The sequence below is a fragment of the Mandrillus leucophaeus genome, unplaced genomic scaffold (assembly GCF_000951045.1).
Source record: "Mandrillus leucophaeus isolate KB7577 unplaced genomic scaffold, Mleu.le_1.0 Scaffold21, whole genome shotgun sequence".
In the NCBI taxonomy this organism is placed as follows: Eukaryota; Metazoa; Chordata; class Mammalia; order Primates; family Cercopithecidae; genus Mandrillus; species Mandrillus leucophaeus.
In genome coordinates this window covers 8,263,730-8,278,207 of record NW_012102143.1, presented here as the reverse complement: position 1 = coordinate 8,278,207, position 14,478 = coordinate 8,263,730, and the positions used below count along the sequence as shown (strand labels likewise).

The following is a 14,478-nucleotide window of genomic DNA, read 5'->3' as shown; positions in this document are numbered from 1 at the left end:
TCCCTGCTGCACGTAGAACACACAGTTTATGTGTGTAGATTCTTCTCACATAATAGCAAATGAAAACCTTTTACTGTGTCAAAGTTGACACCCAATTAAAAACTAAATACATGCATTTTAAAAGTTGGGGGTTGCACCAGGAGCTCAGGTGACTGCAGCTTCCGTGGCTAAGCGGCAGCCCAGGGGATCAGAACCCCAAGCTCCGGCCAGTGCCCAGGCCTCCCCCAGAGCATTTCCCACCCTTTTCTCAGGAGAAGGCTGAGTCCTGGGACCAGGACCTCCAGTGGTTTGGAGACAAAGACAGTGTGGGACCTGCTGCCTGGGCAGTGACTGTGGAAATGCTTTGCACTGAGGGGCAGCTGCCACCTATGGGCTGTTTCACCCAAATCGGTGGCTTTGAGACTGTGGAGTGCAGGTTTTCCTAGGAACTGAGTTACAGACAAGACCTGGTCTTAGGCCAGTCCAGGGACAGGCTGAGTGTCAGGGTGAGTGTGGGTGGGCTGCTGTCAGGGAGGCACCCGGACAAGGTCACGCCCAAAGGTGCTGACCCTGAGGGGCGAGGAGCTCTTTTCTCAGCAGACCTCTTGTTGGCTCAGACACCCCTCTGAGCTTGAGACCCTCCTAGAGGGCAAGGCCCCAACTTTCCACTTGGCCCAGGTCACATGAATGTTGGTTATGGGGAGCCCTGAGGGGTGGGCCTATGGGAGGGGAGCAGGCAGGCTGGGCTCTCACTTAACTCTCAGTGAAGTTTTCGGCAGAGCCACATGTCTGCGAAGTGACACTAGGATGTCCCTGGGCTGTGCCAGGAGCAGTGCTGGCTCAGAGCGAGTGCCCGCACGCATTGCATGCTTTCAGAATAGGTACCTGCTGTAAAAGGGGTACGCACGTAGGGCTGTTTGTGATAATTGTAATTTAAACCTACCCTTCTTCCTGTGTTACTTTTCTCACTTTCATTTGGTATTGATTTGTAAGTGATGAAATTGATTCAGCTTCTGTTCCTCATCAAAATTACTTGTAGCCTTTTCTCAATAGCACATTAGTACAGGGCAGAAAATCCATTTCTTTGCGAGGTGCAGAAACGCATGCCCAGAGGAACGCATTTGTGCCAAGAGCCAGGAGCACGTCTCGTTGGCTGTGTCTGGTAAACATGTTTTCCAAGGGGGCACTTGTCTCGCCATGGAAACGGGCTCCGGGTCTCGAGCGTCTGTCTGGACCACTTCTGGGGCACACACTGTTCTTGTGGCTCTCACAGAGCAGCGCAGTGGCTTCGATAGGAGAGGAGGAAGAGGAGCAGAGCAGGCAGTCTTCCTAGCTGAGGGCTGGCACCCGCTCTTTTCCTTGGCCAGCCAGAACCTTTTTCTTTATTTTTCTCGTTACTGACTTCTAGAAATGACGTCAGCAAGGCCTCCGGGCCTGTAGCGGGGTCCTCTGAGAGCCAGCCTCCCGGAGAGGGTGGAAGAAGGAACAGGGATTGTGGAGTGTGTCCTGGTCTGACCTTCCAGAGGCTTTTGTGGTTTTGGTCCTTGAGGAATGGGCCCCAGAGGCCTCTGAGTCTTGCATTTTGAGTTTGTTGGGCCAGAGGGGGAAAGGGGTGGAGGGGTATCTAATCCTCAAATGTCCACAGGCCCCCCCGTGAAGGTGGCTAGTGTGTTGGTCAGGGGCTCTGGGGTCCGGGGACGGCTGAGGGTGGCAGTGACCGGCTCTCCTGCTTGTTCTTCTCACAGTGGATGTGGCCACGGCGCTGCCTCTACAAGTGGCCCCCTCGGCAGTGCCCATGGACCTGCGCCTGGACCACCAGTTCTCGCTGCCTGTGGCAGAGCCCGCCCTGCGGGAGCAGCAGCTACAGCAGGAGCTCCTGGCGCTCAAGCAGAAGCAGCAGATCCAGAGGCAGATCCTCATCGCCGAGTTCCAGAGGCAGCACGAGCAGCTCTCCCGGCAGCACGAGGCGCAGCTCCACGAGCACATCAAGGTGAGGCGCGGCACGCGTGGGTGCGGGTGGGCCAGGCCTCCGGCACCCTGAACTCCCGTGGCTCCAGGCCTCTGTCTCTGTGCCGGGGCCCCAGGCGTGAAGCGAGGTTCCTGCAGGAGGCGACAGACCGCAGGCAGCACTTCCGTGTATTACACGGGATGTGGTGCTGAGTGGGAACGGCGGTCTCAGGTCATTGTGTGGAAGCATATTCCAAATAGGAAAAATGCTTATCACCTAATTTCATCTGAAACGTGCCCAGAAATAGAAAACCTACCAAAGGGAAGAAGCACCAGAACCTTAATGATCGTTGCTGGGAGCTGGATTGACAAATCTGTGTGTTTTTTTTTTCTTAGGACTTCTCTATATTTTCTGTTTTCTCTACTAACCTTTTATAACTAGAAAAAGATAATATTTTATTTTAATTTAAATACAGTAAGGAAAAAACAAAGACTTTTTTGGTACTTACTCTCTACGAATATTTAATCTGATACCATGTTTTAAAATTAAATCAATTGGAAATATGTACTAGTGATATGTAGCAAAGTTATATTATGTAGTTGGCAGGCTAGTTATGATATCTGTGATTATAATATGCTGTCACTGCATTTAAAACCATTTAGAGCAACACTGTCTAATAGAAATATACATGAGTATATTAAAATTCCACCAGTAATTTTAAATATCCTAGTGGTCACATTAAACAAAGTGAAAAATCCCACAAAACCAGATTAAGTCATGTATATCTGTGTAATAAAATTACTCCAACACTTAGCAGTTTAAAATAGCAAGCTTGCGTTATCTTGCTCTGTGGGTCAGGAATCCTAGAGCAGCTTAGCTGCTGGGGTTTCCCATTATGTTGCTGTTAAGATGTCAGACAGGGCTATGGTCTCATCTGCAGGGCTGACTGGACTGAGGCGGGAGGAGCTCCATTCAGGCTCGCTCACATGGCCGCAGGCAAGAAGCCTGAGGTCCTCGTCCACAGGGCTGCTCACAGCATAGCAGCCGGCTTCCCAGAGGGAGCAACCCGAGAGGAAACCTGGCCAACATGGAAGCCACAGGGTCTCTCATGGCCTGATCTGGGAAGTGGCAGGCCGCCACCAACACGGCTGCCGTTGTTGTTCTTGCTAAGTCTTGGCAAGTCACTGGGGCCTAGACACAGAGCATGTCTCCATTTGGGCCAGCTGCATTTTGAGCCACACATGGTTCATGGCACCTGTTGGACAGCACAGATGTAGAGCATCAAAAGCCTATGACCATATGCTACCTGGTGCTTCTGAGATGCTCACGTGGTCCGTGGGTAGAAGTTGTTCAGCTGAGGTCTTGGCTACCTGGCGTTAGCCCACATGCAGATATTACTGTGTCCACCTAGTATGCAGAGAAGCTTAGGGGTGCGTCCTTCTGTTTCTGCCCTAGCTGGTAATTCTCTTGACCACAGGATCCCAGTTTCCCTTCCTTTATATGTAAGACACTTTGTTCAGTGTCTTTATTTCATAATCACTGTTGAGAAATGGAAGTAAAGTAGTATCAGTTGTCTGTAGACTTAGTGGCAGATTGCAGGGGAGGCTGCATCCCAAAGCTGGGCTGGCCCTGGAGGACAGGCTCAGGGACAGCTCCGTGTCCCCTCTCATGGGTGCCAAACCATTCTGTGAGTGCCTGTGCTTCAAAGATGAGCCCTGAGAGCTCTGTCCTCGGCCCCCTCTGGCCTTGAGGGAACAGGGGCTGGGAGGTTTCTGGCTGAACCCTGAGGGGCTGCTTGGGGGCTCTGGGTCTTTGGACTTTGCACCATTGCCTTGACATTTGTTGGCTTGGGAGTTGTTGCTGCTGCTTTTTCCCGACGCACTGGCCTGCTAATGTCAGTGTTCGACAAACCAAGGAGAGGACACTTTCCTGAGCTCTTTCAGTCCATGCTTTATCGTTTTTGTCTTCAGAATTCAGAGCAACCTAGCAGCCATGTGTAACAAACACATCACTTGTCCCTGTGGAGATTGGCCCCCCAGCCTCCACTGGGACCCTGTCCACTTTAACAAGCCCACTCGAGTTTAGGGTGGAGCAGTTGAGAGCTCCACAGGCACCACACGCTTCGGGATCCCTGTGATCCCAACATTCCCGGCAGGCGGAACACAGAGAGGACTCAGTCTTCACTTTACTGATGGCGCCGCTCTGTGCTGTGGACAGGCCAGGCTTGCCTCCCTCACAGCCCTGACCATGGGCAACTGCAACTGGCTGCTGTTTTTCAAGCCTGGGAGAAGAGTTTTCAAGAAGAGTTTTCAAGCTGGCTGCAGGAAACAGGCGCGTGCCAGGCAGAAGGCGCGGGTCAGGGGGAGTCACTGCAGGCAATCTCTGCATCCCGCCCAGGGCTTCAGCTCACCGGCCTTTCCGTGACCGGCCGAGAGCAGCCCTCAAGAGGCCACTCGTGTTATTTTGTTTTTGCGCCATAGGCTCACATTCTATGACTCCTAGAAGTAATTTTTTAAGATGAGTATCGTAGCTCCTTTGTATTCTGCACATTGGCGACCCCATGTCAAGCCTGAGGACTCCCCAACAGCAGTCTTGACCCAGGCACTGCCCTGTACCTCTCAGAAGCCCCCGTCGGCCACTGGTCCCGCCTGCCTGGGGGACATGAGGACCGCCGGCTCACTCCAGCTTCGCTGCATTCCTGCAGCCCAACACAGTTCCTGGCTGAGGATGGCCTCGGGGGCTCCTGCTGAATTCCATTTTTCCTGTTGTCACTGCGCCCTGGTGAGCCCTGTAGTCCTCGCCGTTGATCCAGCTGCAGCGTTCACAGCGCATTATTAGGAGACCACCCCAAAGCTGCCACGGGTGTCAGTGCAGAGTGAGGTTAAGGAGATGGGATTGTTGATGTCTCATTCCATGCTGGTTGCATGTGTAGCTTTTACAAGAAGAAGACATAGATGAGAAGCTGAGAAGTAAGCCTAAGCCCTGTGTGTTTGACCGGGGCTCCTCACGGGAGTCCTAGGAGGCCAAAAGAAATAAAGAAGACACTTGAGTTGGGGTCAGTGCTGCCACCTCAGGGCGAGGCCAGGTCCCACCTCCAGAACCCCTCTGCCTCTCCTCTCCTGGTGCCCCAGGAGCTGGCTTCACTGCTTGGAAGAAAGCACCCTGATCCCAGTCCTCACGTCGCTCCTACAGGCCGGGCCTTCAGGCCATGCTCCTCATTCCTGGAGGGGTCCCTGGGAGAGCCCACCCCACCACCCCCAGTGGCAGACCCTCTGAAAGATGGCTGGAGACCCCAGAACCATGGCTCTGGAGCCAGTCTCTGGGCCAGGGTCTCAAAAGCACAGAAAGAAGTTCAAGGTTGCCTTTCTCTTTGCATTTTAATCATTTATTTCTTCATTGAAATAGAGGTTATAAAAGCCGTTTGAACTACATAGTGGTTTCATTACTTTGGGAGGCTTTTGTTTGGATGATTTAAACTCTTTATAAGCCATCATATTGTTAGTGACATTTGGCAGTGGTGTTTGTCAGACAGATTTCTTGAACACAAAATCTAATTAGTGTCATTAAATCATCAGTGAATTTGAATAGAGTTTTATAATTGAAAAGGGAATCATTTTTAAAATATAACTTAAATTATTAATGTTGGGTAAATAGGATCTTTTAGGAGAGTTTTAATGCTCGTGGTCCCCGTGGACTTCCCTGTTTCCTGGCTCTTTGTGGTGGTTTAGACCCAGCCTCGCCTCTCCTTCTCGGACAGTGCTTTTCCACTCAGAAGCGGATCCCAGATGAGCGTGGAAGTTTCTCTCTTGTACTTCTGTGTTTTTGTTTGTTTGTTTTTTGAGGCAGTCTCGCTCAGCTGTCACCCAGGCTGGAGTGCGGTGGTGCCATCTCAGCTCACTGCAATCTTCTCCTCCCAGGTTCAAGCGATTCTCATGCCTCAGCCTCCTGAGTGGCTGGGATTACCAGCATGCACCACCACACCTGGCTGCTAATTTTTGTATTTTTGGTAGAGACAGGGTTTTCCCATGTTGGCCAGGCTGGGCTCAAACTCCTGACCTCAAGTGATTTGCCTGCCTCGGCCTCCCAAAGTGCTGGGTTTACAGGCGTGAGCCACCACACCCGGCCTGTCTCTTGCATTTCTGATCAATGCCTCCCAGAAGTGTATGGAGAGGGAGAATACAAACATAGGTACCCAGAGAGGGTCCAAGGACAGGCCACGATGCTATGGCTAGAGCATGCCCCAGGCCAGTGAGTAACAGAGCAGGGGCATGTGGGAGACCCCAAGCACAAGCCTGGGCCCCAGCACCCCCTGCAGGGCGCATCTCTCCCCAGGAGGCACGTGGCACCCCCAGAGGGCACACCTCTCCCCAGGAGTTAGGGTACACCTCTCCCCAGGGGGTATGGGGCACCCCCTGCAGGCCACACTTCTCCCCCAGAGACACGGGGCACCCCTCATTGGGCAGACCACTCCCCAGGAGATACAGGGCATCCCCTGTAGGGCATTCCTCTCCCCAGAAGACACTGGGGCACCTCTATAGGGCACATCTCTCCCTAGGAGATACAGGGCACCCCCCATGGGATGCACCTCTCCCCAGAAGGCACTGGGGCTCCCCTCTTACAGGGCACAGCTTCCAGGGCAGACACTGAGGGACCCCCCCCCATAGGGCACAGCCTCCAGGGCAGACACTGAGGGACCCCCCCATAGGGCACAGCCTCCAGGGCAGACACTGAGGGACCCCCCCATATAGGGGACAGCCCTCCAGGGCAGACACTGAGGGACACCCCCCCACATAGGGCACAGCCTTCAGGGCAGACACTGTGGGACCCCCGCATAGGGCACAGCCTCCAGGGCAGTCACTGTGGGACCCCCGCATAGGGCACAGCCTCCAGGGCACGTACAGGGCACGTTTTGTATGTAGGTTGCACATCGCCGTCCTGCAAGGCTTTTACCCTTTCTCCCTGCAGTGGTGGAAGGCGTGCCTTTTCTTCCCTAACTTCAGAGTATTCCCAGGTGAATGCATGAAAAATAAAAATCATTTACACACTGTTTTAGTGTGCATGTCTTTTTTTTTACTAGCAAGGCTGGCCTCTTTTTCATGTGTGCGTGTGTGTGTGTGTGGTGTGTGTGTGTCCGTGTGACTTGTGCTGTGGAGAGCACAGTGGGTAGGAGAGAGTTTTCAGAGCTGTTTAGTTGATAATGTGACTCTTCCTTTCAGGGAGGGACTAACGTGGAAAGGAACCTAGTTTTCTGGCACTGGGAGCGTGGGCCATGATCCTTATTCTCTTTAATATCTGGCCGAGGAAGCTGAAGAGATGTTGTCCAGGCCCAGCTTTCCGGTCACCTGAGGCAGCCGTCAGTGAGCCTCAGAGCTCACCTGGGCTGTGCTGACTACCTGATCCAGGGCGCCATGCCAGGACAGGGGTGCGGTGGGGAGGCGGGGACGGGAGCTCACCCTTGGTTTAGAGCAGATTCCCTCTGTGGTGCCTCTGGGTGAGGGTTAAGAATAGACGGGAAGACTTTGTGCGCACCTTTGCTTAGCATGAGCTGCTTCCCAAGCTAAGCAGAGGCGCACGCACGTGGCAGTGGGGTCTGTCGACCCATGGGGCACATGGGCACACACCTGGAGAGCCATGGGTGCCACGGCTGGTCTGCGCCTGGTGTTCCCATCCGTGGGTGGCAGCTTACCATCCGTGGCGTCCACTCTTCTGCCCTTTCCTCCTGGCGCCTGCCGCTGTATGTGGGTGCAGCGTCTCCGTACTCTGGGGCTGTTCCCCTGGCAAGTTGAAAAAGAGACACAAGAAACTCAGAAGTTTACTTTTTAAAGTGAAAATCTTTTTGGGTTACCCCTTGAATATTTGTATATTAAATTCTGAAGTCAGAGTCAAAGCAACTAAATTCTAGGGCTCCTATATTTGGTTCAGAGTTCAGTGTACACTTCAAGTAGAGTTAAAGTCTGGTTAGAGTAATAGGATCAGCTATGATTGGTTTTGTTTTTGCTTTTCTTAGAAGAACGAGGTCATAGTCATCTTATTTTAAATTGCTCATCATAGTTTCAGTCTGCAAAAAATTGCTTCCCAACAGCCCTTCCCCCACGGAGTAGTCTAACGTGAAATGTTAGTGAGGGATTAGTTGCAGACAATTTTAGCTCACTTAAAAATAAGCGCATCTCGAAGTCCTGTGTTTCGAAGCCTGAATTCGGTACTCCAGTGACACACCTGCCCTCCGGAAACCAACTGAGGGTGCCCCAGGAAGAATAAGTACCTATTCACGATGCCAGGGTGTGGGGCGGGAGTGAAGAAGAGTGCAATGGCCATCTTCCCTTGTGGTTCGTCAGCATTTTCCAAGAGCGCCAAGGGCAGAGGGTCCCTGTGTCAGAAGATGAAGAAACAGGCCTGACGTCTGAGGTTGTGCTGTAAACAAGGAGTGTTGAAATCCAGTTTGTCCTGACGGCTTTCACTTTGCAGGCTTTGCTCTGCAGATAATCTGTTATAAATCTAATAAGGTGGAATGCCTCCCTGCACAAGCGAAGCGTGAGATCACACAGCGTTGCCGGGGGCAGTTAGGGAATCAGTCACCGTTTGTGGCTGCTGGTTTCATTAAAACTCCACCACAGTCGTGCTTCTGGGAGTTTTGCCTTCCTGTGAATTTTAATCCCCAGCAGCCATGGTTGTTGTTTTCATTCTTTTTGAAATGATGGTGGAAAGAGCTCACTTTCCTTCTGGGTTCTGGCTGACAGATACTGTGGGACTGCATTAGGCTGCATCTGTCCGCTCTGTTTCCGCCCTGAGTGAGCTCTGAGCAGCAGGAGGGAGGGAGCCAAGGGGCCCTGTGCAGGTGACAGCCAGAGGGGAGGGGCTTGCCATAACGAGGAGATCAGTTCAACAAAGGATTGTGTTTGTTTTCTGAGCTGAGAAGCACCCGAAGCCCTGTGGGTTGTACGTTTATAGGTTAACCTGCCGTTTATAGGTTAACCTGCCGGTGGCATTCCCAATCTGCAGACAGTGACCCAGGGACGCCCTCGGGGCACTTTTACCTGTGTACACAGCTCCGGCACCCCAAGGCAGAGTCCTGAATCTGTACCTGCCTAGATGTTTGTCCTGGTAGAGGGACTTTGCTTGCGTGTGGCGCCAGGAACACTGTGTTAGGAAGGTGTGCTCCGGGCAGTATCTCCCTAGTCTTGAGGGGGCCTGATTTTACCTTAGGATAACATCTAGTGTCTGCAGGAAGTCGGCCTCTCTAGGCGACATCTTTTGAAAGTGACGGTTTGATGACGACCAGGCTGCACGGAGGCGAACCCAGGCCAGCTCTCCTGAGCGTTCTCCCCATGCCACCTCTTCCAGTCCTCACAGGAACCCTTGGGGCAGGTCCCACGTTTAACCCAGCATGGACAGCTTAAATATTTAGGTGGAAGTGTGCTGGCAGCGAGCAGGCGGGCGGAGCAGGGTTTCTTGGCCAGGCAGCCTGCCCTCCAGCCAGCATGCCGCAGACCACCTGTGAGTCTTCAGAGGCCAGCGCTGCCCAGATGAAGGAGGTGGCAAGAGCTTGCTTACGTTTATCCCACCATCCCCCAGAAGTTCATTGAAGTGGGTTGTTCGGAATTAAGTGTTTGCCATGGGAAAGATACAGGTGAGATGCTTGGTGTGTGCAGCCCAGCCCTGACGGCCCTCCCTGCCCCTCCTGCACGCACTGCTGCCAGGCATGGTGGGAGACCCCCTCCCTCAGCCCACCCAGGCCTCCTGCCTTGCCTGTGCCCACACATCTGCCAGGAGCAGCACTCATGCTGGAAGGCAGCCCGCGGGTGCACCTGCCTGGGTAGGGTTGTGCCTCAGCCCCTCCCCTTCTCTTTCCCTGGATGTGGGCCTACCTCCCGCCACCTCTCCGGCTTTTCTACCCCCGTGCTCCTGGCTGGAATTGAGTCCCACCCCCTTTGTGAGGGCTGTAGGTGGGTGGGTGTGTTTGTGGACAGGGCTTTTTGTCTGTGGGGAGAGCAGGCAGGTCCTGTCCCCAATGTCTGGATGCTGACCTGCTCTCTCTGCTGCCATAAATTCTCGCTGTGTGTGACCACAAGTGTGACTGGACAGCCCTACCTAAAGCCCGAGGTCCCACTGCCCTGGACTCAACGCGATTCCTGTGGGGCTCTGCCATCCAGGCCACTTCTGCCACCATGGGGCAGTGGGGAGGGAGGCTGGCTGTGGGCTGCGGGCTGCAATGGCCCAGCTCAGGTGGGCCGGGAAGGACCAGCACTGTGGTCTCTATCCTGGAGGCTGGGGCGGCCTCACTCCAGGGCTGTCTGCCGGAGGCACCGCAATGGGGCAGGCAGTTTCTGCCTGGGGACCCTTCCTCAGGGTGGGCCATGGGGGCAGCAGCCCAGGACACCCTTCCATCCACATGGGGCACTCATGAGAGGCAGTCATGTTCATTTTGCTTATTCACTGTCACTGCAAGTTTGAGGTTGCTGAATGCCATCTGGTTGGCCAGTGCGTGTCTCTGTCCCTTGTCTGGGCTGGGGCTTTACTTACAGAATGGAAGAATGAGGAGTTTTACCTTACAAAATTATACAGTTGATGTTACATTTAACATTGTGGACATGATATGATTCGAATTTCACACAAGTCACAGACACGCGGGGTGACTGGCATGTCTCATCTTGAGTAGGAAGAGGTTGTGAGCAAGCCGAAATCCTTTCTTCCCTTCCCCATTTACAAGTGGCTCTGGGTGGTCGTGGAAACTGGCTGAGTCCTCAGCAGTGGGAAGCGAGGCCCAGGAAGGGGGATTGATGTCCCTGATGGGGCCATTCCTCCTCCCCTGCACCGCCTGTGACCATGAAAGGGCTTCGGTCAGGCTGTTTTTGCAGCCTGGATCTTCCCAGAAGCCTAGGGGTCTGAAAGGTGTGTGTGCCGGGTGCCTGGGGGCTGAGCTGGACCTCCAGGCTCTCGCAGGACAGGGTGTGGTAGCCACCTGGGAGCTGGCTCTGCAGGGGCAGCAAGGGTGTGGAGCTCGCCAGTCGGCTCCGGCCTCTTATGTGAAGAAGGACCCAGCAAGATGCCAGAGATGTTCCCGGACACACACTGCCCGCCCCCATCACCCTGCCGACACCACTGAGGTTCAGTGCCCACAGAGAAGGGCAGCGTCCTTGCACACTCACAGGCGCCTGGAACACACGTGCTCACTCCCTTGCACGCACACTGACATTCAGAACACACACTTGTGTGCACAAGCAGGTTGATGTGCATGTCTCTCCGTGCAGGTGGCCCTGTTGTCCTGGAGAAGCAGGCCCCGTAGCTGAAGGCTCGTGCCGCCTCCCGCCCTGAGCACACTGCGTGGTGGGTTCTCAGGCTGTGGCATCTCAGGGACCCAGGCCCCCGTCCCTGCTGGCCCGACTCTTGTCAGCGTTGCCTCTGCCCGACTTTGTAATCCTTTTCACCTGCTTTCCTCAGCCACTGTCATTTTCCTTTGCTCTGAAGTGACGTACATCTGTTGTAGGGCAGCAGTCGGTCCCGACCTTTTTGGCACCAGGAACTCTGGTTTCATGGAAGGTGGTTTTTTCCATGGACAGGGGTGGGGGGTGCAAGAGGATGGTTTTGGGATGAAACTTCCACCACCTCAGATCATCAGGCTTTCGAGTCTCATAAGGAGCGTGCATCCTGGATCCCCCACACACAGTTCACAACAGGGTCACACTCCTGAGAGAATCTGATGCCGCCGCTGATCCGGCAGGAGCTCGCGCTCCGGTGGGAATGCTCCCTAGGCTGCCGCTTACCTCCTGCTTTGTGGCCCACTTCCTAACAGGGCAGGGACTGCCACCCATCCACGGCCGGAGGTGGGCACACCTGCCGTAGAGGGATTGAAGAATACACAGGGACGACAGTGTGGCACGGGTGGCATCCTGTGGGCACCAGTCCTGCTGTGCCAGCGCAGTCACTCATGGAGCACAGGCGTCCAGTGGCTGCCTCGCACGCACACCCCACTCTATGCCTTGCTCATCCTTTCCCTGGCCTGAACCTCATCCTCCAGGCAGAACCACCGGCTGGGAGAAGCCCCACTCGAGCCAGCCCAGAGCCCCTGATTCACTAAGTTTCCTCCACAGAAAGTTCCTTGGGCCACTCTGGTTGCCAGGATGCCTGCTCACCCTGAACCCTCTCACCATCCCCTCTCCCTCCATAAGCGGAGCAAGACCAACAAAAAGCATCCCAACAGTGACCGGGTGAGGCAGCTCACGCCCCTCATCCCAGAGCTTCGGGAAGCTAAGGCGGGAGGATCACTTGAGCCCAGGAGTTTGAGACCAGTCCCCGCAACAGAGCAATACCTTGTTTCGTCAAAAAAGAAAAAAACGTGTCTGGGTGCGGTGGTGTGCACCTGTAGGCTCAGCTACTCAGGAGGCTGAGGTAGGAGAATGGCTTGAGCCCAGGAGTTCGAGACCAGCCTGGGCAACATAGTAGGACCCGTTTGCTACAATTTTTTTTTTAATTAACTGCCATCTATTTGGGAGTCTGAGGTAGGAGGATCACTTGAGCCCAGGAGGTCTGGGTTACAGTGAGCTATGATTGTGCCACTGCACTCCAGCCTGGGCAACAGAGCAAGACCCTGTGTCTAAAATAAAAAAAGACAATGGGACAAGAGACAACTGGTAACTGAGCAAGTACTGGGGACAGCAGACAGACCATGAGGGGGACACGTGCAGGCCACAGAGGGTGGCGAAGAGGCTCTCCCCGGCAGGCAGGTGGCAGAGCTCCTCACACCTGTGGAGGCCTGGCACTTCCCCTGGGCTGGCCCAGGGGCTTGTGTGGAAACTGAGGAAACTGTGTGCAGACAGAACCCTGGAGCGTGCGAACAAGCGCAGAGCCGTCTTGGAGGAGCGGGAGGATGTGCGGGAGCCCCAGAGTGTGGACTGGGTCCCAGGACAGAGGTACCCTGGGGTTGCAGGAGTCCCTCTCAGGGCGTCTGGTCAGTTGCACCTTCCCACACTCACCAGCGCCAGGCCAAATTGTTCCTTTTCACCTTTTCTAATACCGTGAGTGACGTGGGAAATGTTCACTAGCGATCTTGAACATTTGTCCCCATTTATCTTTAAACAGTTCTGTGCATCTCCTGTTCTTTTTTGCCCAACTTTTTAGTGGGCTGCCTGTCATATTCTCATTAATGTGTAACAACCATTTATGTAAAATTTATCTGTATGTCATAAATACTGCAGTTTTTATTTTACCTTCTACCTTTTAATTGTTATTAAGACAAACATTTTTATGTCTATGTCAGTTTTTGAAATATGAGATATAATTTATACTCAGCAGAATGCCAGCCCTTAAGGGTGCTGTTGGGCGACTGTGCCCTCCCCTGTGGACACTCGACAGGTCGGACACTCCATCCACTGGGGCGTCTCCTCCGGCCTCGGCCCCCGCCGCCCTCCCTCACCTCCTGAGAGGCAGCCTTCTTCTGATGTGTTTATCCTTGTGCGTTTTTTCTGTTTTAGAACTTCATGTGAATATAGTCAGCCCTCCATATTTTTGGGTTTCACCTCCACTCATTGAGCCCACGGAGGATCAGAGCCTGGAGACACTGAGGGCCAACCACCTGTATTTCCACGCCAGGCCGTGGTGGAATGTGCGGAACTGGAGCTGCGAGTACAGAGGCCCCGTGGAGGGTCTTCCAGTCTCGCCTCTTCTCTCTGCTCTTTCACCCTCTGCCAACACCTGCTCTTTAGCAGTTCCCCTGTGTTTTCTTGTGTACACGTAGGTTATTCTTTTTTATGGATAGGTGGTGTTCTCTTTAATGAATACACATCATTTGTCCAAGTGTCCACCTTCGAGGGAATGTGTGAGTTGCGTTGAGGCTGGTCTGTGACCAAAAATCCCATGCACATTCTTGTACAGGCTTTCTGTGGGTGTGCTTCCGTGTTTCAGATAAATAGCTAGGAATGGGATTGCTGGGTCTCAGGGCAGATGTGTGTTTAACTTTATAAGAAAGTGCCCAGCAGTTTTCTGACGTGGTTGTACCATTTCACGCTCTCTTCACTGTCTTTAAGTTGTTCTCAAAATAGCATTTCCAACTGGCAAGATAACATAACTCTTCTTGCATATTTTCTTCTAGCAAGCCAATGGCTTTTGTTTTTAATATTTTCCACTTAAAAGGTAAGACAATGCCCAGAGCCTGGAATGGCCCTGACTTCTTTTTTGGACTGAAATAGCAGCAGTGCAGGGCAGGGCAGTGCCCAGGGCCACACCAGGGCAGACACATGGGGCCTGGGCTGGTTTCTTGGGTCTTCGTCGGGTCTCTGTGTGTGGGGCCTGGGCTCTGACCATCTGTCTGCTCCGTCTGCTTGCAGCAACAGCAGGAGATGCTGGCCATGAAGCACCAGCAGGAGCTGCTGGAACACCAGCGGAAGCTGGAGAGGCACCGCCAGGAGCAGGAGCTGGAGAAGCAGCACCGGGAGCAGAAGCTGCAGCAGCTCAAGAACAAGGAGAAGGGCAAAGAGAGTGAGTGCGGGCACGGAAGGCTGGGCAGAGGGAGGGAGGCTGAGTGCGGGTGCAGAAGGCTGGGCAGAGAGAGGGAGTGC

At 53.7% G+C, this 14,478-nt stretch overlaps 1 protein-coding gene across 1 annotated transcript in view; it reads left to right on the top strand.

Moving 5' to 3' along the window:
- The window catches only part of HDAC4 (histone deacetylase 4), a 271,636-nt gene that overhangs the window by 102,494 nt on the left and 154,664 nt on the right, over nt 1-14,478 (top strand). Inside the window, exons 3-4 of the mRNA XM_011980321.1 lie at nt 1,725-1,969; nt 14,248-14,398. Of these exons, the coding sequence (XP_011835711.1) occupies nt 1,725-1,969; nt 14,248-14,398 (396 nt within the window). The remainder of the gene's footprint in view (nt 1-1,724; nt 1,970-14,247; nt 14,399-14,478) is intronic.